The sequence below is a fragment of the Nannobrachium achirus genome (genome assembly GCF_963921795.1).
Source record: "Nannobrachium achirus genome assembly, chromosome: 5".
Taxonomy (NCBI): Eukaryota; Metazoa; Chordata; class Actinopteri; order Myctophiformes; family Myctophidae; genus Nannobrachium; species Nannobrachium achirus.
Window position 1 is genome coordinate 30021981 of NC_137814.1, and position 25197 is coordinate 30047177.

Here is a 25197-nt window from a genome sequence, read left to right on the forward strand (position 1 = left end):
AAAAGGAATAATACCACCTGATAATAAGGGGATGGACATTAAGGTCCCTCAACCTCTTAATTAAGAGAAGTGGCTGAATTGTATTAAATGTTGAAATCTACAAGGCGGCGGCATGCATAAGCTTTGTTCTTGTTCTAATCCAACTCTTCCAAAAGGTTTGCTTGTTTCAGTACATCTGGATTTTGGAAATGAAGTAACCTGAAAGCATCAGTTTTTGAGTATGACTGTTCCAGTCGATTCCAAATGTGATATTTATCTATTTATTGATTTGATGTTTTTAGTTATTCATCTATCCTCTCTGTAGTACTGTACACTAGAGCAGTTCCCAAACCTTTTAACTTGACACCCAAGAGACATTTCATGCTCCCCGGGATCAAACTAGTGAAAATGGCAAGCAAAAATTGCTGATTATTTTTTAAATAAAATGTATTTTTTTTATTTTAACAATCTTGAAAAATGTTTGAATTATTTATTTTTTGTATGAAGTATTATGATTTATTTTTGAAAATCTAATAATACATTTGAAAGAAAGTAGGAAATAAAGTAAAAATATTATGTGGCCCTAAAATATTGGTCTGCGACCCACAAATGGGTCCAGACCCACTGTTTGAGAACCACTACTAGTAAAATGAATTATCATAGCAGGCTGAAAGAAATTAAAGGCTTGATTTGTGTACTTCTATTGCTAGGCCTGGGTAGAATGAGAAATTATCTACGCAAAGACAATTAAAATGTCATCTGCTGTTACAGCCAGGTAGAGCATGTTCTCCAATTGGTTAATTTTGTGAGAAGGGACTTTTTTTATCTGAGCTAGCATACTAAAACTGAGTATTTGCTGATTAACAGTGGAAATTACAGGGCAATAGAGTAAGACCAGAGGTTATGCCACCCCCTGGTGGGCAACCATAACATTAGCTTGTCACTATGAAAATAATAATGAAGGTATTCCAAACCTTTTACAAAACCATAACAATGTTAGAACCTGAAAATAAGGTTTCTTGGACTGTTTCAGAGTGACATGATATTCTAGTTAGGGACCAGTAAACTGGCAATCTGGCTAGCCATTGTAAAAGAAAAAGCTCCTTTTCAGAGAGTCTGTTCTTAAGATGGTATTATGATGGTAACTGCCACTTGTATAAAACATTACATAGAAACACTGTATATAAATAAATGGTTTTGATCATGCAGTATGCCAAACAATATTATATTGTATAATGATTAGACTCAGTTTTCTTTAATTCACCGTCTACAGAATTATAATTTATTTTCTTTAATTCACCGTCTACAGAATTATAATTTCTTTAACCTACGGTGGCACCCTGCAGGTCATGTTCAAACGTTGGAAATTATTCCAACAGATTAAATGTTTGTTTTGTTTCATGAAGTAACATCTTGAACGTTACTGAAAAACAATATCGAATAGTGGAAAAACAATTATTTAAGTGAATTACAGTAAAACAGAACTTAATCTTTCCAAGTCCACATTTATTTTTAACAACACAGTTTGCAGTCAACAGATCTCTTTCAACTTTTATCGGGCTTGTCCAAATCATCGTCTTCGAAGCTGAATGGCTTATCGTAGCCCATGAGGTGGTTGTAGTCACTGGGGAGGGGGAAAAGGTCCGGGTTGACTAGGAGTCCCATCTTCTCGGCATAAAAGGACGTGAACATCCCGGTGACGCTCGGCACCTTCACCTGCCTCTGGTGGAACACTGTCGTCTTCTCCAGGAGGAAGACGTTGTAGGTGACGGCCGTGTAGGTGTCGGTCTCTGCGTCGTGGGAGAGCCGGAGCACATAGCCCTTGGTGACGAGATGGAGGAGGACGGGTGTGATGAAGGTGAAGAGGCCGACAACGCCGCAGAAGAACGCCTGCATGGCCAGGCTCTGTTGGGCCAGGCTGGTGTTGATCAGGATGTGAGGCATCAGACACAGGCTGACCATGCTGCTGCCATAGCTGAACATCTTCACCCCTGACAAGCAGAGGGAAAATGGAATGAAATAGAGAGGTCGAGCTGGGGATACTAGTGTGTGCATTGTAGTATTACATGTTGCACTGGCATTGCTAGGTACTACTGTATAAGTGCTGTAAACACTGAACCTGGTTTAAACATTTTTGACCTGGCATCCCTATTTTAGGCATGTGATTATAGATATTTTTTTGTCAAGATTACAGGTCATATCACAACACACAGAGCCATGTATGAAATATAGGGCTTAAAGGAGTAGTTCAGTTTAAAATGACTTTTTTTCTATTAATTACTCACCATGGAGACTTTGAGTTCAATTTAAAAAAAAGTATTGGGGGTTCCAGACGATACGCGGTCACCGCGTCCTAGTAATTCATTTTCAATGAGAGGCAGGCGGCTATTTTGGCCGTGCGGAGGAGTTTTGGGGCGGCGAGGCAAGCGGGCGCGGTCCCGTGAAATCCCTGTGAGCGGGCTCGTTTGTGCATGCGTACGCGGGCGGTGAGAGATGGATTGTGTTCATCTTTGTGAAATACCGCACAGCGTTTACTCATGGAGCGAGTGTGTTTGTGTCTCACCGTGGCGCGGCCACCGCTGATCCTAGTGGGAGCCCCCACGGCAACCGCTGCTCGTTTGAAGGGCCCTTTAGTTGCATTCCTAAGCCAATAGTTTGATTATAGTACATTTACCCCCATTTATTCCAGATTTCCGGAATCAATGGGGGTAAAACAAATTATTGTTTTATGAATTCGACAATTACAGTACAAGCAAATATTACTGAACTCTCCATGGCGCGAGTAATTAATAGAAAAAAGGTCATTTTGGGGGTGGACTACTCTTTTAAGTGGTTAAATTAAATAAAATGGAAAGGACAACAAACAGCATCTCAACTGTAATTCATCAACCTAATAATAATTCACTCGTTAAATATTCTTTATATTTGTTTATTTTATGTAATTCCCTGTTTAACTATTTGCCAAGAATTAACATCAATGGGTCTTAATCATATAAAACTGGATAAGGGGCTCAGTGGAGAGATAATGTGGTTTCAATTTCAAACTAACGTACCACGAACAGCTCTGCCAATGTTGCCTGTGTAGATTAAGTTTCCCTCATTGGAGCAGTGAGAGGAGGAGGTGGACAGACAGCGCACATGGGACACGCACGCAGGCTGCACAGAGCTGGCCTGCACCTACACACAAATGACACAACATTACATAATCAGCAAATTCAGCATCAAAATGGGAGCAAGTACTTTAGAGCAATGTTTCCCATACAATGGTCCGGGAGCCATTTTGGCATAAATAAATCTGTGTTCCGGTTGGGTGCATTGGGTCTAGTAGGGATGCACCCATGTGACATTACTGGACGATACCCAATGTCAACATTGCTGTTATACTGTAAGGTCCATAACCGATATTTACTGTTGTAGAATAGACCTATCTGTATTTTCCTTTGTGTGTGTATTCTATACTTTCTTTATTGAGAAATGATACTGGCATACCCTTGAGTGATGTCTTTCATGGATAAGGACTACATTAAGGATTCATGTACATGTGTGTATCTTTTCCTAATCCTGGCTTGCACTTGAAAGAATTCCGTAGTACACGTCTACACGAGAAGGACAGCATGGAACAAGGGGGGAATGGGAAAAAGGGAAAAACTAAAATCTGGGTAAATGTGAGATGTATGATCTATGATGGTATTCTGTATTGTCAATTACAATATGCTAAAAAAATATATATATTAAAAAAAAAAAGAATAAAGAGAGAGATAAATAGGCCTATCTGTATAAAAACTTTCAAATGTTGTCCTTTCTGAAAAATGCTTATAAATACTTAATTTGAAAAAGGAATGTCTCTTTATTCCACACCTGCACCACAATAATATGGCCCATATAGCCCAACATAAACAGCTTGAATGGAGTATTCCAACTTGTTAACCCTTTGAAAGCTTCCCCAGAAAACAGATTGAATCTTCAGCCTTCCTCATCACAAAAGGCTTTTTCAGCTTAACGTTCATACATAATTGATATTAATTTGTTCCAAAGGCATTGGTATGTAATAAAAGTGTTATTTTGCCTCACAGAGGCTTCAATTCACCATAACTGCATGGAACTTCATCTAATAGCAACGTTGCCCAGATGTTACTTGAACTTAGACAGGTGATAAGGCACAGCTTGTCCTGGTCAATGGGGTGACACACTATTCAGGTAGTATGATTTATCAGAAGTTCAATTGAACAAGAATAGATTATTGTCCTCTCATGGTTGGTAATTATGTCACACCATAGTATAGGTCCTTTTCCTTTAATAGTACTCTATGGGGGAAAAAGATGTATGTGTGTGCCTTTAATCGAGGTGTCAGTTGACAACTTGACATTGTGCTGTGGTAGGTTTTCCAATTCACAACAAATTCAAGTATTTATTTGCAGTTTCAAAAATGGAAGTGGTCAGTCTGAAATGATGCTGTTTAGGAGTTAGGTCGGTGTTGGAGATGTTTTAAAACATCCTTCTAGATCAGGCATTTATAATCAATTCCAGATGGCCAGTTTAACAGCTTAATGTCAGCTTAAGATAAATTAAGATAACAGCAGCTGCGTTCATGCCGAGTAGCCAGGATAATACAACATAAAAACACAGACCTCGCATAACAAATCTAATGCAATAAGAGTTATAAAATCACAGTGCCTCGTTGGTCACGTTGAGAATCGACCTTCTTCTGACAGCAGCAGCATGACAGAACAAGGGTCTCTGATGGCTCTCTGACAGTCCTCTGCAACGCGCGACAACATAATATGATCTTCCATTATTACTTGCGGCTCTGATGTTGACATTGCTAAAAAGCGACTGAGAAACAACAGGACGCAGTCCTCGTACAACGCTAAGTGCTAACATTATGGAGTGAACAGCGTACAACACGACCCTGACCAGTGCATCAGGGTTAGCCACTAGCTGGTAGCTAAGCTAGCCTAACTGTGGAGAAAATGAATCGATTCAATCTGGTGCAGCCTTTGCTACCCAGTAGACGCATGTCCACGCTTATGCTGCCCTCCACTGGATGGCAGATGCAACTATTCACAGTCGCAAGTGGTCACAACTTGTACCAGGGGTCCTTGACCTTGAGGCCTTTTTTTGATTGAAGAATGTATTAGAAGTTTGCGTAGGAAAAAGTACAGTTTCATTACAGTAGGCCTACACCCTAGTAAGCTTTTCGGCTTATTTACACAGGAACAACGTATCTCATATAACATTGAAAGACAGACAGATAGGGAATTGTCAGTAACAAAAGTGGAGAAAATAAAAAGCAGTCATAAAAAAATTAAAGATCAAAACATGTTTAACCTCTTCAACCCTATTTTATACTTAGATATTTTGAAAAATAGAGAACAGCCTTGAAACATTTCAAAATGAATATATGGCATGTTATGTAGGCCTACAGTATGTCAAATTTACATGTGATGTATTGATCTCTCCACTGGAGGGGGCAGTGGTCATGTTTATCAGTACTAAAATGAATTGACTGACTATTTTCATTACCCATGACAATCCAGGCATGGGTGTGAATGTGAACTTATGGTTGTGGTGTGAGTGTGTTTTTTGATTGATTGACTACTTTATTAGTCAGAAATGTAAACAGCACGTGGGTACAGTCAGACATTAAGGCTAAAAGGATAACACAAAAAAAGTCCTGGGAAATTCCATTGTGGTCCTGTGTATTCAATTCACCAACAAAGCATAAATAATTAATACAATATTATCAACAAATATAAAACACTATATGTAGAAAGGAGAAAAAGGAAAAAAACGGTGGCAGCGAATGACACCTCTTTCAATGAGAATTTACATTTAGTTCACTTTTTCACTTTTTCAGGACAATTGTGAAAGAAACCAGCTACCGGTTTACACTAGGGCTGTCCCCGACTAAGGATTTGTATAGTCGACTATGATTTTAGTCATTGTGTTGATAGTCGAATATTAGTCGACTATGGCCCGTTTTTTTTAAATTATTATTATTATATTTTTTTTCGTTTTTTTTTTTTTTTTTTTTTTTTTTCTACCCCTTTCTTTTACAATGGCATATAAACAACAGAGGTGAAACACTCATTTAAATAACATGTCTTCTTGACTTGTTTTAATAGATAACTCATTCATTATTTAAGCCAAGGTTTATTATCATGGCCTTTAAGAATAGTAATAAATACAGCAATAACAACAACGAAATAATATCTCTAAAATAAATAAAGTAACTAAATAATATAAGGCAAATTAAATAACAAAATACTAAAATAAGTAGGCCTATAGCAGGTGTAAAGTTTATTCACTTAGAAGCTAAAGCCCCAGACTCCGATGTCTGTGTGTAACAGCCATGCAACTACTTGCCGGTCACACATTTCTATAGGACACCAATATCTGTGTAACATGCATCTATCCACGAGACCTGCACAGCCTGCGCTGAGCCTGACAGAGAGACAGCGATTGGATTTTACAAAACAGACCCCGTAACTCGTCGGGGCGAAAGAGAAAAGGAGAGCTTAAAACACAACTCTAGTGCAATTGTGTTGATGGCATAGGTTTATTGCCGATCTGCAAGCTCAAAACATGAGCGTTCGCGTCGCTTTTGGGAGTATGGACATTACATAAGTAAAGGGACTTATTAAGCCAACTTACTTTGATGTTGCTCGGTGTGGAGTGGTAGGTCATAGCCAGATCATGCATCTTTATTAGTTTTGTCCTCTACTTGTTCAAAGTGACGGAGCCTGATTGAGTGTTAACACAGCACAGCTGGCAGGTTCTGTGGCTTCTACGCAATGCACACACAGACAGTACGGCTGTGCCTCATTGATTGATTGAAAGCAGCCAGCCTAGGCTATGCATGTTTTATTGCGAGAAACCAAAGTATATGTTAAATCATCGGACAGTAAGCACCCCAACAAAAAAAATAAAAAATAAAAAAAGTTTTTTTTTTTTTTTTACATTCAACTAAGATATTGCCATTCGACTAGGTGCCGTTTCGATCGATTAGTCGACTATTCGACTATTCGGGGTCACCCCTAGTTTACACATCCTTTAATGGATGGTGTGAGGAATTTCCACATTTTGGGTAGTAGAATGAGAATTGTCCCATGTTTGTTCTTGTTCTAAATTTGGGTAGTAGGCCTAGGCTACCAGATCATGGTCGCTCCTTCTAGTGTTGTGGCTGTGGGTGTCACTCACTTTGGAGAAGTAGTTAGACAGGTATGAAGGTATATGAGGGCACTCTCCCTTTTACTTATACCAATCCATTTTTATTTGCTTAACCTGTCTTCTACCTTGAGCCATCCAAGTGTGTTGGGATTTGGGCATAAGGCCCTTGACTGTTGGGATTTGGGCATAAGGCCCTTGACTGACCCACCTGTTACAGATACAATCTTGAATCTCTTGATCTTGAATATACCAATGATGTTATTTTATTTAAATAAACAGAAAATTCATTTTTAATACTGTATATACTGCAACTAAAAGAAATATTCTGTGGCACAATAACTTGCTGTTATTCTATTAACCCCTGTACCCCCCTCCCCAATGTCGCACGCAGGCACACAGGGCCACGTAGCTTTCTTGTGTTATCAATTCAAATTCAACTGAATTAAGCACCTGTTCTTGCACTTTGAACAATATGACTTTGAACATACACTGGAAGTTTGTGCCAAATTATATTTGATTTGATTTGATCTAGTGCTGAACCTGTATTGTCAGGGTGTCAGTTTAACCCTTAGTAACCTCTCTTAGTTCTGCATGTCATGTGTGTCTGTGTCCTAAAGAAACCTTTTGTCTGTACTAACAGACAGTTTTTCAACAGTGTACATAAATATTATCAGTACACTGGATACACAACGTGCCATGGATGAAGTCATGTTACTCTGACCTTAAAGGTATATTTCACTTTCAAACATGCCTGGGTTCATTTTAACGTTAACTTAATTTATTTTATTGTATTCTTTTCAAAAAATTAAAAAGGTAATTGAAAAACATGGCCCCTTCAAGCATTAGAAAGCCAATATAATTATGTCACCAGAACCAAGGACGGATGTGTTCGATTAATCCATCATAGTTAAAATGCAGTTTGAAGTTTCAATGGGTTGTGTGTTGTCTTGTGTCATCACAAAAGCCTGATGACCCCAAACATTTGTGAAAGTGAAATATCCCCATAGCATGTCACTGTCGGAAAGTGAGAGAATTGTAGATCTACAGTTTAATCACTTGAGCTCCAGCAAGCCTATTATGGGGGAAGCATTCACCAAAAATAGCAAATCTATGGTAGTATTCTATGGTAGTCTATGGTAGTATTTTTGGCGAAGGGATGTGGTGGTAAAAAGTGGGCCAAGTACAGTTGTAATTCAGTGCAGTTTTACCAAGAATAGAGGGTTTAAGTGGTTAATAAAACTACATTTGTCATTGCAAATTAAATATTTCCTATGGCTTATCTCACTATAGTATCTGTCAAGATCAGAACCTGTTTTAAAATGGGAAGTGGTTGTTATACCGATTAAAGCAACAAATATAGCTATACCTCACTACTAAATATAGCTATACCTCACTACTAAATATAGCTATACCTCACTACTAAATATAGCTATACCTCACTACTAAATATAGCTATACCTCACTACTAAATATAGCTATACCTCACTACTAAATATAGCTATACCTCACTACTCTCTCTCTCTCTCTCTCTCTCTCTCTCTCTCTCTCTCTCTCTCTCTCTCTCTCTCTCTCTCTCTCTCTCTCTAGTGAAACGTGACAATAGTTTCATTAACCATTGAATGGGTTCACTTGATAAACTGTGTTAGTTCTTCCTATGGGCCCACCACCACCTTGACCTCAACCTGCTATCTGCAAACGTGCCTTTCTAATGTGTGTACTGTGTAGAATATGTTTCAAAACGAACCACACCAAATCTGATCAATAATAGCACACGTCACTACTGTACTTTGTGTTAATATAGCATCAAGATCAGTTTATCCACTTTAACCCTACATACATGTACATTGGGTATTTGAAAATAGTCTACAAGCTCTACAAGCTCAGAATGTTGCATGTGACAGACACATTTGGGAAAATATTTTTCAAACATTTTCAGAACACAGATCTTGCACTCCCTGGCACAAAGTATTTTCAGATGGGGGTCTGTGGCCAAATGCACATTTAATTTGGGGGTCCTTGACAAGAAAAAGAGAACCACGTCTTTGTGCAGTTATAGTGCATGCATATTGCAGATCTGAAAAGGACTTCACAAAATAAGTGAGAAATATGTTATTGATCAATGCATAAAGATGCAGACAGGCCTGTCAGATATTTGTACATTTCATTCACAGCTCTTTCACTGTGTGTTTTAAAGACTGCTTCTAGATTTGAGAGAAATAAAAAGTACAATATTTGTCTCTGAGGTGTAGTGGATTAGAAGTATAAGTATTCTTACCTTAAAATTGGCACAGTACTTGAGTAAACATACTTAGTTTCCACCACTGCAGGCCAAAAGCTACACACAAAGGGAGCATGCATGGCCAAGTCTTTTCAAAAGTTCATGACCTCTGTGACTAATGTTGGCTTATACTGTAAACACAAATGAACTCTTTGACTGTATGTTTGATGGGTTTATCTTTTATGGGCTTATCCCCCTATATTCTTTAGATTTACAAAACATAAAAGAAAAATCTTGCATAGTGCGGCTTTATGGCAGCAACTGTCCTGTAAATGCTTAACTTTCATCTCAAGTTATCTTATTCCGATGACCCTGGTCATCTTCAGGGTAACCATAACACAGATAAGCGTTTCTTTTATTTCTTGTCATGGGGAATAGTCTGATTTCCTTAATGTGGTCAATGCATGATGATGTGTACATTTATCAGAGGTAGGGACTGCAAAGTGACCAGTGTCCAAATCTGTGAGAGAGATATGTTTGCACTTTGCATGCAAGTGAACTTCTGTGTCCTTGGTCAACAGCTCCTGAACAGTTAACTAGATGATAAGACACTGTTTGCCTTCCATTCAGCAAACTCATTCAGCTCATAGATGCACACAACAAATACAGTTATTGCCTACAGTAGTTGTCGCCGTACTGGCATGCATCTTCTAAAGATGCATGTCTTAAAGCAACGTGGAACGTTAGTAAAACCTTGAGGTGCATCTGGAGCTACTATAAACGTGCACTATTACAACCAGAGTGCTAGTCTCCACCTACCTCCCTCCATCGTTCTATCTGTGTGGTGCATGTGATGACAAGGTTTTGCGGCTGTGCGTGAGACCGTGCGTATGAAAAGACACATGGCAGTGGGGGGGAATTGGGCTATGTTCAAATATGTTTTTAAATGCCTTGTGTCAATTTTGTTTGTGGAGGGCTGGATTGGGAACACAGGACTAGAATTTGAAAAACAGAACCCCCATGTCCACATTGACAATACATTAAGATACATAGAGCATGTAGCCAAAGGGCATCAGCCAGCTGATCCGTCTACAAAAGTAATCAAATTCACATTCAGTTGTTAATAATGGCTGGTATTTCAGTCCAATGAGGAAAGAGGAACCGTCTCAATCAATCAATCAATCAATCAATCAATCAATCAATCATCAATCAATCAATCAATCAATCAGTCTCTTTAGCCAATCAAAAATTTCAAAAGAGAAATGAGAGCTCAGCTTCTTCAAACCTTTCAGTAAGCTAATTATTTAATTTCATTCAACCAAAATAACTTCTTTGTAATGAATAGTTTGCAAATGTCAACACTATGAGAGACTTGTTTCAGACAGTTGCAAAAATCTGAGATAATGAAATAAAAGCACGAATGACTATTTCAAGGATTTTGTGAGACATAAATGGCTTAATATTTTGTGATTTAGAACTGGAGGATGACTCTAGTACTGTTTGTAATTTTGGTGTAAGAGGAGCCAACAATAGCTATAGTCCTAGTCCTAGGTAGACATCTAGACTCTTACAAGCTATACAGTATCTATCAATGATGTGTCATTAGGCTAGATATTAATATAATCAATGAACACTTGATCTACTCTATAACGTCACACATAATCAATCATGATAATCTCTAATCTACGACAGGAGCCAACTAGAAGTATCTAGTTGGCTATAAGCATCTCTTTTTTTAGTTGAATTGAAGGAAATTTTAAGTATTGTATGTGTAAAACTGGAAACTGAATGCCAGACCAGTTGTGCACGCAATGAATGCACATGCTCGTGCTTCCATAGCTTTTCTCTCATACAAGTGCTTGAAATGAAGGTTGGGCAATACAAATAGCACCTGACAGTGTCTGGGACAGACAAACACATGCACACACACACACACACACACACACACACACACACACACACACACACACACACACACACACACACACACACACACTGTGGTCATCTCAATTCCTCACCTATACTACAGTATCAGTTACACGTATCACCATTCACCACTGACTCACACCGTTGTGACAATTATCACCATAAACGCCTATGATTCTTAGGTGTGTCCACTGTCCATAGCCACCCAGTCTGAGTGTCTGGTCTATAGAGAGGTTACTGAAGAGCATACTGGAGGTGTTTGCTCCGCATTGAATGGACTAGAGGCTACTGGAGGGCATAGTGGAGCTAGGGTTACTCTTGGTCAAATAAGTTCAATTAAATTCCACTCTGATAACCTAAAGCCATGCAGTTAAATCTTGTTAGATTGACTTTCATGCCTTTGCGATGCAGTGAGAAAATGCAGAGTGAATGACAAAGAGATAAAGTATATAGTATAGTATATACTATATACTATATCTATAGTATATAGATATAGTACTTGTCTGACTTTAATATTTTTAGAGCAACCCCCAAAGCTTTCCCGACTACAGTATACTCGTCCCTTTTGTGATTGGACAATATAATGGATTTGAGGATTGGTCAAGCTTCACTTAACATCACAATATATAATACAATTGGTAATTCTTCAGGAACAGTTTTTTCTAGTGTGAAGTGTGCCGCGACTGGCGTCGGTGCAACCACACTTTCCCAGAATTGCACCTTTCTAGTTTTCTAGTTTATCTTAGTTTAGTTTAGATATTAAAAACATCTTTTGTGTTTTTTTTTTTTTCCCCCAATGGGCATTTTAGGAAAACTAAAGAACATATACTTTCGCATATTATGACAGGGGTGATTATTTACGCATACAGTGTCAAGCCTTATGCCTCATTCACACTACAGATATATAGTTGAACGTTTTGCTTGGTAATTCAATGTAATCTCAATGGAAACCAGCTTTAAAGGCTGGATTCCAAGGACAGCCGACACGCCCAGCCTTTAAAGCTGGTTTCCATTGAGATTACATTGAATTACCAAGCAAAACGTTCAACTATATATCTGTAGTGTGAATGAGGCATTACAGTATGTTCCCTATCCCTATGTTCCCCTGCCCTGGTCCCTGTAAGATGGGGTTGGTTGGAGCCAATAGGAGTAAATTATGTCCCCATAGTGTAGCCTCTGGCTTCTCTGCACGTGCATTTTTGTCCATGCATTTGTGTGCATGCTTTGTGTGTACGTGTTTGCGCACGTTTGTGTGTGTGTTTGCGCACGTTTGTGTGTGTGTGTGTGTGTGTGTGTGTGTGTGTGTGTGTGTGTGTGTATGTGTGTGTGTGTGTGTGTGTGTGTGTGTGTTCAGAATGTGTGCAGACGCAATTGTAAACATTGCAAAGTGATAATATTTAGAGTGTCTGAATGGCCAACAGATGCTAGAGATAAAACACAGGTGTACAAATGTATTGATTTAATATCTGTTTAACACACTGACGTACAGTAGACTCACACTCCAAAGCACAGATTTCCTCATAGTGCAGTGGTTGGGTTATGTACGGTATGCAGATGAAAACATTATACACTCCACAGTTATGCATTAGTGCCACAATTAATAGAACTAAACGATTTCATTGATTACAAATAATAATAAATAAATAACAAAACAATCAATTTGTTTATAAAAAAAAAGAAATCAATAGTAGCAGCCACATTCACATTCTCAGATTTTACTGTGTAAATTGCAAGACACTTGTTCAAATTGTAACCCCAACCCCACATGCAACGTAACAGCACACATACTGTAGATGTGTGATGTTCAACGCAAGTTAAGGAAAAGAAAACAACAAATTCAGGGTTTGTATTTAATTGTAAAGCAGCTATGTTCTGTTCCAAAGACAGTGAAATTCAAGCAGCGGTTTTACTGTTGAGAGTGAAAAACTATTAAATATTCATATCAGTCAGTGTTTTCAATATCAAGTCTACTGTTCTGTGACCAGTCAGTCATACAGTGGTTTAAATATCAAGTCTGCGACAGTTCTGTGACTCATTTCAAGGCTATGTTCAACACATGTTCAACACTTTGCAGTGTCTCTATTGACAGAGAAAAGTAGGCTGACTGGTTCTTCTGCCTTTGACATCAGTTAGAAAAACCCATGGTTCTACAGCCGATGCAAAATCACAGCAGACATGGTTGTTTCATCAGGAGATATATTCTGGTAAATGTACCTATCCCAGTCCAAGTACAAGCACAAGAAAACATATATAAACTAGTGAATTGTGATTAACTCCTCTGGCAATGTACAGTATAGACAGCTAATTTGATTAGTAATTACAGCCAGCAATAGCTCTCTGTGTAACTGATGTGCATTATAGCCCACTGTCAGTCCCAAATACTCCTATATAAGATGCATGTCATATTTCACCAAAAAATTAAAGTGCCATTGTATTATTGTTTCTCTTGCATAGTCACAGTGTCAGGAGGCCTACAGCCAGATCGAATACACTCAATGCTATCAGGAACTCCAATGAAATGACTCGACTTATCTACTTCACTAGTGAACTAGTGAACGGGCAGCTACAGATGAAGCAAGGGTAAACTCCATGGTCAGATGGCACCCATAGATTAAGCTTCAAGGTCAATAGAAGCCACAGTATAATATACAGTATCTCCCACTACAAGGTCAAGTCAGTAAATGTTACTGATAATCATGCAGTGTGATTGATAGAAAGACTTTGGCATTTGTGGCTGTCATAGCAACGACCAAGGCCAAGCACTGTCTATGGCCCAGGTAATATTTTACCTACAGTCAGAGTTCCATATATGGAAAGGAAACGCTCAAGTGTAGGTTTACATTTCTCTCAGTGAACAGGTGAGATTTGGGGTATTTCACCCCCCATACAGTATGCAGACATATTCTCTTAGCAACACATGGAATCACACAACATAAATATACTTCACAGTCTATCCATTTATATTTACAAAACCTGTTCATTGGCTTTTCTTATATTAAATATATACTATTTACAGTACATCTAAAGTAAAGACAACAGGCCAGGATGCCCAACTTAAAAAGCACAATAGCCCTTCAACAAAGCGAGTACAACCTCTGCTATTGGAGGGTTAACGGTTAGGGTACTGCCTAAACCACTTAAACCCTATATACTTCAATGACCGGGGTCTGTACTTGGTCCCCTCATTTTTTCCCTCCACACCAAATCTCTTTGGTTAAAATAGGCGATATTCAAGCTCCCAACGTGCCACGGGACGTATTGTGAGCGTGTAGATCTGCTGTTTTCACAGAATGTTCACCTATTACGACTCGCCCAGAATAGGGATGCTACAGTTGATGGGGTTAAAGTACAACAAGCAAATTAAATTGCCTTCTCCCTTGAGCAACTTGAACTTTTGTCTGAAAGGACAGAAACCAGTTCCATCCCACAAGTTGTGGACAAAATATATACATACAGTAATAGATATATCACCATTTTGATGCTTGGAATATTGTCCATTATATTGACCTCAGTGGTTCCCTCTCTGGTAAGGTCACAGTGAGAGGAGATTGGCTGGATTTCAGCTTATACTTGAAGTCCACATCATAAGTCGGCTGGAGGATTCCAAGGCCGGCACGGGACTGGTCGAGGGGCGGGACCTTGACCGCAGGGTCCAATAGCTCCATATCGAAGTAGGACAGAGTCAGAGTCAGGAACTGCTTGATCTCGTGCATGGCGAAGAATCTGCCGGGACATTTGGTGACGCCGGAACCAAAGGGCATGCAGTAGTAGCGAAGTTTGCGGCCACAGCGGTAAAATGTGGTTTTCTCCTGATTGTTCTCATCCAGGAAGCGGTCATATTTGTACTCCTGGAAGAAAGGAATTAGGGAGGTGTTAATATTATTGTTTCTTTCTTTTTTACTCTTGTCTACTGACAGAGTGTTGTGTATTTATATCCCAGGAAATGGAAAGAATAACCTGTATTTAGTCTCAAGCTTTGGCTAATATTCTTCAGTTAAATATTTATAAAACCCACAGACAGACTTAACCACATTAAACCAGACATCCTCTCTTTCGCAGATAGCCACCTTTTTTTTTGTTTTAATTCTTCAAGATTATAAAAAGAAATGCACAAATGCAATATGAACTTGCAGATCAGCAACTTTTGCTACTTTTGTTGGATACCGTCGTACAAGTAAGTATAAGAAAGCATAACCATTAAGCTATGCTGCATAGCTTAATGGTTAGGGAGCCTGCCTGGGGAACCAAAACCCCTGGTTGTCCCTGGTTTGATTCCAGGCCAGCTAGGGTAGCAATGTTGATGTCTGTCCCTGAGCAAGACTCTTAACCCCTAATTGCTTACGCGCTCCTTGTGGGCAGCGAATCAGCTGGGTTGGGCTGAAAATGCTTAATTTCCCTCGTGGGACAAAATAGGTGTATACAGCGTATATATATATAAAATAGGGCATTAATTGATGAAAAAATATTACATTTGCAGATACAAGGTTTTTACAGCGACATTATGTATTTTGTTCTTGCAGCCTACTGGCTATTATCAGGCTCTTCATACTTTTCTATGTGATAGTATCTCCTTTGAATTAATATGGAAAACATGCTTCTTCTTACATGGGGGTCCTCGTAGATTTCAGGATCAAAGTGCAGCATGGGCGGGTACAGAGCAATGACATCATCCTTCCTTATACGGTAGGCTTCCTGGTTGTCCAGGTGAAGCAAGAAGTCCTCCTTTGCAACGCGCACGTTCATGGAGGCACTGGACAGGCGCATGGCCTCCATTATGACGCTGTCTGTAAAGGCAACAGAGATTTCAGGGAACGGCCCTTTGATAAACAAATTTGTCCCACATTGGGTCCCAAGATGACAGTGATGACCACAGCATCACTGTGGAACCCGTGTGGGTACATTTTTACACTTTCTTTGTACTTTAATTTGCTGTATAATAACGCTACACACATACCTAGAATGGGCATCTTATCCAGCTGCTCCCTGGTCATGGTCAGCTGTGGGTTGTTGTGATCAACCGTTTGACCGGAACTCTCCAGGATTTTCTGTACCTCTCCACGGACTGCTTTCATTGCTTCTGGACTCCTACAAGACATATATTCTGTTAGTCTGACTGCACAGAAGCTTACTGTACACACACTCACACACAGATGTACATAACAATGAATACATCAGAGTATACAGTGCCCTGCTGCAGTCTAGGCACTGTAGAATTCACTAGAACACTGTCATTGAATTGCACAATTTTGTTTTAAAATAGGAATAGAAATAGGTCATAAAATTTGGGAAACTCTTTTAAACAGTATACAGTTTTTATTTGGTGGGGGACAGCAAACCATTGTTATCACTTGTGGAAGGTGAAGTCATATTGTGCCTTTTTATTTCAGAGCATTTTGAATCATCCAGTGACCCCTAAACATTGAACGGCCCCTAAGCATATTCTCTCCTATTCCCTACCTCAAGTACAGTATGATAGGGAAATTCCCTCCTGTCTTTAGCACAGAGCTGTTGCAAAACTGCATCTATGACATAACATTTATCTGCTCTTAGGCAGTTCCCTATCTCTATCTGCACAATTTCCACAATAAGCGGTTTGAACTTGATAACTCCTAGCATTTTAGACCTCACTGTGCCTCTGCCCCTCTCTTTCCCTCAACAATCCGTCACCACATTACTACACTTTTGGGCCCACTTCTTGACACCTAACTTCAAAATACAACCATGACTGGAATTTGAATAAAGTAACTTAAGGTAAATGTCTTACATATTTTGTTTATTATTATTATTATTATTTAATCTTCTTTTACCTGATCAGGTAGAAGAGGCTCCAGAAGGTAGCAGGTAAGGTGTTGGCCTGGGACGCCCAGAGCAGAGCCACGTGGGTCCTGGTTTTGCTCACATCGCTGAAGGTCGACAAGGCGTCATTGAGCAGGATCCTCATGGAGATCAGGTCTGAGAGGTTTTCTCTCCGAGCCAGGTTGTCAACATGCATGGTCTTAGCCAGGTTCTAGGTGAAGTGTAGGAGAGGAGAGGAGGATTTGTATTTTGTTGTTGTCGGGTGGAAGTCCAAAAAACGTTTAGTTTTGTATCTATCATTTTAAAAATGATTTTAACTAGTGAAAAGATCAGATCTATAATCACACGTCTTGCGGTGCGAGGTGTTGTGTGCTGGTAGATCAGCTATTTTCACTAGTTTTGTGCGACAGTCTTGTATGATGAAGCAGGGTTTTACTTTACGGAGGAAAAAAGCATACAAATCTGAAACTTGGAGATACAAGGTTTCTGCCTGACAGTGACGATTTGTGCTAACAAGACATTGGTTGGACACACCAAAAATCTTAGCAGTACTACAGTATGTGCAATCTATAGATTTGTGCCTCTCCTGCTACAGAGACAGAGTGAAACAGGTTTGCTTTGTCATTTTTATCGAAGCTTCAGGAGGAAAAAAACAATTCCACTAACCTCTCTTGCACTGTGGGCACTCTTGAAGACATGGATGGGCAAGCCGGCCACCAGCGCAGGGAAGATCTTGTCAAACTCCTTGAAGTTCTCCAAGGCATTAAGCACTAAGGCTTTCTGTGCTGCCACGCGAGCCTGTGACTTGTCGTCTCCCAGCTCCTTGCCAAACAGAGTCAAGTAACCAGACTCAAACATCACCTAGAGAGGGACAGAAGACATGAGAGCCTGGTAAGATTTGAGGTGGAGAGTTGCTTTGCTAAGTTGTACAACTGTTACTGTCACTCAGTCTCACTAGCTGTATGCAACATAACCATAATTCCAGGTTCCATATTAAGCATAGCCTTATTATAGTGCATCCCACCAAAAGCTCCACCATAACTGACCTTGTAGCAAAAGGCGAAGATGCCGTCCACCTCCCAGCGTTCGGTGCTGGGGCTGAGTGTGTCGGACTTCAACATGACATCCTGGAGGTGGGTCATCATGCTCTCGATCAGAGAGGGGAGAGCCTCACCCTGCAGTGTTTTCAGAAAGGTGTGATGGAGGTTCTCAGTGGTGAGGCCATGGCGAGGGTCAAAACTTTCATGGCCAAATGCCTAAAAGGCAGGTGTGGGCAGAGAAAAGAAAGAAAGATGAAAGATTTTGTCATGTCTGACAGACAAACATATAGACAGACATATCGAATGAAGCAATGAAAATGTTGTATTGAATCTCACAAGCAGCATCAAACCTGGCACAAAGACACACATCTCCACACTCACTTTGACAGATGTAGCGAAATGGAATTTCCTCCAGTCCAAGTGTCTGCCCTGGCGGATGACGGAGTGGTATGAGAAGGGATCACACAGGAAGTGTATGTACTGGCCGGCTATCTTGCAAGTGAAAATGTGTCCGTACTTCTTCTGCCGGCTGCGGAGGAACTCTAGAGGGTTGGCCCCAAACTGCAGGGCACAGCCCAAGTAGGGGATGAAGCCGTTTTCAACCACTGGCTCTCCAGGTTCCCTGAGAACGGAGGAGGGGGGAAGGAGAACACATTTAATATTCGGATTAATATGTATAATTAAGAAGTACTTCTTTCTGTCAGTAAAAGCGCTACAGTGCTACACTGCATAAAGTCACCTAATTAAAGGATGTGAATGAATAGCTGGATGGATGAATATGACTATAAGAAAATAGATTAATGGATGGAGGGATACAGTACATATGGTAAATGAATGAATAACACATTATTACTGGAAGTGTAAAGTGAAACACACCCTAGTTGGATTCACATCCAAAATCAACTTCACACCCTTCAAAATATTTGTCTTAGCAACAGTGCAAAGCAATGTTCCCTGTTGAAATGTGCTATTCTATGCTCCCATGCTGTTGAAATTAATAATGCTCATAAGAGCTGATGACATAATTACGGCACTTACAGTATAAAGTGAATTACTTCGGCAGACAATCAAGAAAATGTTTCTGTTAAAATCAACCCACCACACATAAAGTCACCAATACAAATCCTGTTATGAACACCAATACCAATTCAGGACTGCAACAGCATTCTGGTGATAACTCATATTACCAGATTAACTGATACTCATTTAGACATGGATGGGAAGCTGTCCTGGATTTCATTATCATGTTTGCAACATCCAACCAATTACTTCTGTTCCAGCTAGCATAGTAATTCTACATGCTTGGTGATTTCATTATTATTTATGATTTGTGATTTCATTATCATAATATTGTTTTTCCATGTCATCACCCAAAGTCAGTTACCTCACACTAACAGTAGCACCACCTCCCTAACATTATTCAGCTGACTGTATGACTGCATGATGACATCATCCATATAGAAAATAGACAACCATATATAACAGCTAAATCCTGAATACACGTAGCCAGGGGTTCATGAATCATCAACAGTGCTCATAATTGAATCAATACTTCAACATTGTACTCAATGGCTGTGTTATGTCTGCAAAGGCTTATTGGTAGAATTAATGTTGTTAAATTTACAGGACAAATGGTTTAAGGATGTGACTCTTGTTTATCTCCCAGTGACCACAAGTAGCCCAAAGTTGTCAATCGTTTACTCTGTTCTAACAGCTGAGCTATAACATCCTAACCCTTACACCACAAAATATATCAACATCAAATTGAAGAAAAACTGAAAACTGAAGGCAGCATTGGAAACACGAGCTGCATAGACATTAGACAATAATACAAAATCTTGAAGCAGTCTTACCTGTTCCTTATTCCCACAGCCATCCACAGTAAGCAGCAGAATCCCACCACCACTGCCCAGATCAGAGCTATGCTTATTATCATGGTGAAGATGAGGAGAATATGATCCTTCCCAAGAAGATCTAGGCTACCCTATAGGAAACTATACTGGTCCCCCACACAACTGTATCACCTACAGTACAGCCACGTGTAACAACACTTCTCAGACTGTCCCTGCACCTGTTATGGTGTGGTAACTCCACCAGCTGTTACAACGTGATGGGTGACCGCCCGGCCGGTCGACTGACCAATAGGTGCTGCACACAGCTAGCTCAGGTGACGATGCCCAGAGTGGATCCCTTTAAGGATTGCAATATTCCAAACTGAACAGTCTAAAAGTCTTTCCCTCCGAGACAATGTGGCTACAACAACAAACGTGACTTCTCTGCTTCTGAGAGGAGGCAAAGCAAACTAATGGCTGTAAGGTAGTGAGGATGAGTGTTGACTGCAGTGTGTACATGACTCAGGTATTTATACTCTTCTCTCTGGCTGATGCTGGGGGCGTGTCATTTGTTCTGGAGGCGTGACTGACCCCCCCCCCCCCCAGAGGTTGTCTATCACCGAGGGTAACCTGTTACTGAAATATCTCTAGGAACTCAGATTCCATGACATAGAGGTTGTGTGTGTGTGTGTGTGTGTGTGTGTGTGTGTGTGTGTGTGTGTGTGTGTGTGTGCGCGCGCGCGCGTGTGTGCGTGTGCGTGTGTGTGTGTGTGTGTGTGCCTGTGAAAGGGAAAGAGAGATGGCCTTGACTTGTGTCACTTGAAGGACAGGCAGACTGTATACCTTGATAATACTGGTTGGTTGGCAAATAGATTCAAGGTCCCTGCTTGTTTCAATGTTTGGCCTCATACAACTTGTTGCAATGTTTGGCCTCATACAACTATTGTTTAGAGCCCTGGACTCTGGAGAGAGATCTATAAATACATATGTTGATGGTTTCAATAAATCTTTTCATTACACATTTAAGCCCTATACTGTATACTGTAGGCTACTGTACTTTGTTGTATATGACAAATAGCGAAAACATCCAATAGACAACCGGTGTAGATTGGCAAACATTTTGAATTTCTGTTTAAAAAGAAATAATGGAATCTTTGGCAATGTTAACATTTTTGCCCAAAATTGGGACACCAGTTAGAAAAAGTAAAAAACATCCTGTCAGGATGAAATTGGGAAACATTCCTCTCAGGTTGCATCTTGCCCGTTGTTGGAACACAAGGAATGTGGTCACAAATATTATGAGAATGAAAATGAGTAGACTCTGGGGCTCTATTCAATGTCAAGTGAGTTCATGTTAAAAGGATAGTTCACCAAAAAATAACTTATTTCTTACCCCATGGGGACTTTAATTCATGGATATTTTTGCATTCCCAAGCCAATAATTTGATGGGGACACAACAAGCCTGCTTCCCTATCTGGAGACACAAAAGTCACAAATGATTGGCTTATATGCGACAAAAAAAAAAAAAAAAACATGAATTGATGTCAACATGTTTCGACTGGCTATGGTCTTCATCAGGGCGAGAACTGAGCCTTGCTTTTGTATTTTTAAAGATTTGTTTTTTGGGGGGGGCCTTTATGCCTTCACTGACAGGACAGCAGACCAACAGGAAATGGGGGGGAGAGATGGGGAGCGACACGCGGCAAAGGCCCTCCGGATCCGGAATCGAACCGGCGACACCGCCAGCCATCCACGCCTACGTGGCAATGCCCAAGTGGCAGGCAGGCCAGTGGGCACCCCCTTGCTTTTGTATTTAATGAGATCTGTGCTAATATTAGTAATACTTTTAATATTGTGATCCTAGTAAAATACTAGTAAGCATGCACTGTAATGACCACAACAGACATCCCAGCAGTAGTGGTGGATTACTGAACCGGCATACCGGGCCTATGCAGGCCCAGGGGTCACTCAGGGGGTCACACAGCTCAGCGTGTGACCCCCTCCTGAGTGTCAGAGGGATTTGTCATTCTTGTCAATAACAGAGCTCCTGCTGAAGATAAATTACTCCATACAATATGGGCCCCCACAATAAGGTGGCTTAAGCGTAACTCTTATGGTTGACAGCTGTGTTGATTGTTAATGATGTGCCGAGGCTTGAATTTACAGTAGTGGTTTACTTCTTCGGTTTCAAGCCAATTTCTCTCTGTCTCTGTCTCTCTTTAGCTGCCTGTCTCTACATCCTGGAGAGAGATAGAGCCAAGAGAGAGAGAAAGACACAGACACAGACACAGACAGAGACAGAGACAGAGACAGAGACAGAGACAGAGACAGAGACAGAGTGAATGGATTGAATAAAGTACCGTTACAAAGTGATAAGATATGGTGTTCTACAGTAATACCTAGCTGGCTCCAAACCACACCCACTTCATCAGGCTTCAGTCTGATAATCAGGCTAATGGTGTTCCAGTCTGGAGAGAATAGAACATACCCTGTCTGTGTGTGTGTGTGTGTGTGTGTGTGTGTGTGTGTGTGTGTGTGTGTGTGTGTGTGTGTGTGTGTGTGTGTGTGTGTGTGTGTGTGTGTGTGTGTGTGTGTGCGCGCGCATGCGTGTGTGTGTGTGTGTGTGTGTGTGTGTGTGTGCGTCTGGAACTCTGTGTGTGTGTGTACTGTGTGTGTGTATATTATGGTACCTCCATTGTTATATTCACTCTCTCAGTTCACTCTCAAATGCTCCTTCATTGTCATAATTTAGACTCTAGAGCAGTGGTTCTCAAAGTGGGATTTCTAAATGGACCCTTACTGGGGTGCGGGTCCATTTGGTTCCAGCTTGCACACAAAATTATTTCACTCTGTGTTTTCTGTTTTGCACCTGTGATGAGACAATAAAGATAAATAAACTTTGAAATTAAGAGGAACCAGGGTTGTGAAATACACCACAAGAAAATTAAGGATGACTTATAGAGAGAGACTAGAAAAATAAATCTGTATTTCTTTACATGCTCACACATGCTTAAGAGCTCATAGTGCAAACGTGAAATACGTGCAAGTAGTTGATGGCTCATGACTAAACTCTAAACCTAACCCAAACAAACCCTGACTTTAACCCTACATGTAAGTAAGTCAGTGGGGAACTTGTGGAACATACATGTAGGACCTGGGGAACATAGGGATAACCCCGGAGTCGGACAGAGGTGAAGACAAGTGTAGGCTTGTTTATCTTCTGACATAGTTGGCCAAGTATTGAGCAACTTATTAATGTGTTTTTCTTTGTTCAGTACAAAATATGGATGTCTAATTATGTTGGATGTCACAAAATACCAAGGCACACCTGGACTTGTCTCACAGCACACCAGTGTGCCTTGGTTGGCACAGGCCTTGGCACACCGTTTGAGAACCACAACAGATGTAAAAGCTGCAAGATGGGACGGCCCAGTAGCATTTCATTAATGTCGGGCAGAAACCTTGTACCTTCATATTTCAACTTTTTAATGTTTTTTTTGTTGTAAATGAATGCCCTACTTCATCATACAAGCGTCACACAAAAGATCACCAAATTCGTCTGTCTTTCACATCATGTTACGATAAAGGGTTTGGACTTTGGAGTAGGACTCGTGATTGACAGAACTGTCACGCTCCGGGAGACAATGTGCAGCTTTGACAGGTATGTTCAGACGGGGACTGGGAGTTTGAATAAACATGTCAGACAAGTGTTCTGTGTGTAAATGCCAGGCACTCTAGGCATAAACCGGTCTGAGATTGACAGGGGACATGTACAGTGCAACTGTGTGTTGTCAACGTAGGAATGGTATACATTGTTGTGGCACTGTATGAGGCTGGACGAGCAGGTCTCAGCCTGGCGGAGGTGTAGAGCTCAGCTGTGGCTGCTATGTTTTTCACTGGTGCTGGAGTCGGTTGTAAAAATCCCATTCATTTTCCCGATTTTCGGAAATGTCTCATATTAAGAATTTTAAGCCTGGAATAAATAGATAAAGCATGACCATAAAACATTGTATTTAATTCATGAAAATAATCATAAAACACAAAAAGGTGAAGGTATACATCATTTTCTACTGCCAGATTTATTTATTGGGGCTGGTGCCAGCAAAAAGCAGCTTACCTTTGCGATGTTATAGAAAAAGATCTATTGATTATTTCCAAACTTTTTTTTTTTTCATTGAACCTATTATATGTGTACTTTAGCCAAGCCTTATGCAAAGAATGAATGTGAATTGGGCCGCTCCGCTTGCCGTCCATTCAGAGCGTAGAAATGCATTTCTAGATCAGATCCACAGAAAACAGCCAGGAAGTGATTTGGGACTCCATTATTGTTGACGTGCGGTGGAAATATTAGAGCGGCGTTACGGGAGATGTTTTTACTGTACACGGCGGCGCGAACCAGTTATCAGCTTACAGTCATCAAAAGTAAGTAAATGAACGAGCGTTCGTATTGGCAGCGAGCTAGGGTGAAAATTGTGGCGAACGGGAACGTCCGAAGCAGTAAAAGAGTTGAAGGAACGACTTCTCTCTTAATGGTTTGTAAGAGAAGTAGCCTAGTTCCTTCAATATTAATCACATTCTTCTTTATTTATTTTTTTACTCTAATCATTGTCATTATAAAAGTGTTTTTATTTTTAATAGTGAGGTAAAATATTGCAGATGACTGGTAGTGATTTTGGACAACAATGTGGCTTCTACATGTAGAACACTCATGGTAATTGGATTGTTACAACTATACTATAATTTTGCGAATGTCTGTCTGAGTGAGTGTCTGTCTGTCTGAAACAGCGTTTCTCCTCAGTGGCTGGAGCAATTGATCTGAAATCGCATCACCATTAGCATATGAACACACCTGACATAACTGTGAAGCCCGTTTGTCACTTTCACAAATCGTATGCTGTATATTAGCATTTTTATGGTGTATCTACTATCTATTCTGCATCTAGCATGAGGCACATCTATTCTGCATCTAGCTTGAGGCAAAATGTTTAACCAGCTCTGTGTGTGTGTGTGTGCAGGCAGGCAGGCGGGTGTGTGTGCAGGCGGGTGGGCGGGCTGGGGGGGGGGGGGGGCAGTATCTCTGTAGCCATTAAACGAAACGGGTTTCTTACATTGATGCTCCTACATCATGCAAGCACCAGTTAAAGTTACTTTCCATCCCTCATATACTGTGTGCACAGTGCACATCCCATAACCCACACTGCACATCATTTTGGAGCTCATATCTTTGAACGGGTA

At 40.3% G+C, this 25197-nt stretch overlaps 2 protein-coding genes across 3 annotated transcripts; both read right to left on the bottom strand.

Annotated features, from left to right (window-relative positions):
* Positions 1 to 1339: 1339 nt before the first annotated feature.
* tmem70 (transmembrane protein 70) lies at positions 1340 to 6713 on the bottom strand. 2 transcript variants are annotated; one of them, XM_080725397.1, is made up of 3 exons: positions 6634 to 6713; positions 3033 to 3156; positions 1340 to 1970 (listed from the first exon to the last, which is right to left on the bottom strand). In XM_080725397.1, the coding sequence occupies exons 1-3, from the start codon at positions 6679 to 6681 to the stop codon at positions 1525 to 1527; spliced, it is 618 nt and encodes a 205-aa protein (XP_080581523.1). In that variant the 5' UTR covers positions 6682 to 6713; the 3' UTR covers positions 1340 to 1524. The 2 variants fall into 2 exon arrangements, with proteins under 2 accessions (XP_080581523.1, XP_080581522.1); XM_080725396.1 differs by lacking the exon at positions 6634 to 6713 and adding an exon at positions 4654 to 4962 and having other exon boundaries at positions 1341 to 1970.
* Positions 6714 to 12737: 6024 nt separating this feature from the next.
* cyp7a1 (cytochrome P450, family 7, subfamily A, polypeptide 1) lies at positions 12738 to 20447 on the bottom strand. The gene is made up of 8 exons (XM_080726701.1): positions 19983 to 20447; positions 18511 to 18751; positions 18136 to 18345; positions 17756 to 17950; positions 17101 to 17300; positions 16248 to 16378; positions 15899 to 16077; positions 12738 to 15141 (listed from the first exon to the last, which is right to left on the bottom strand). Exons 1-8 carry the CDS (start codon positions 20063 to 20065, stop codon positions 14791 to 14793), a joined length of 1590 nt encoding a protein of 529 aa, XP_080582827.1. The 5' UTR covers positions 20066 to 20447; the 3' UTR covers positions 12738 to 14790.
* Between the last annotated feature and the right edge of the window lie 4750 nt (positions 20448 to 25197).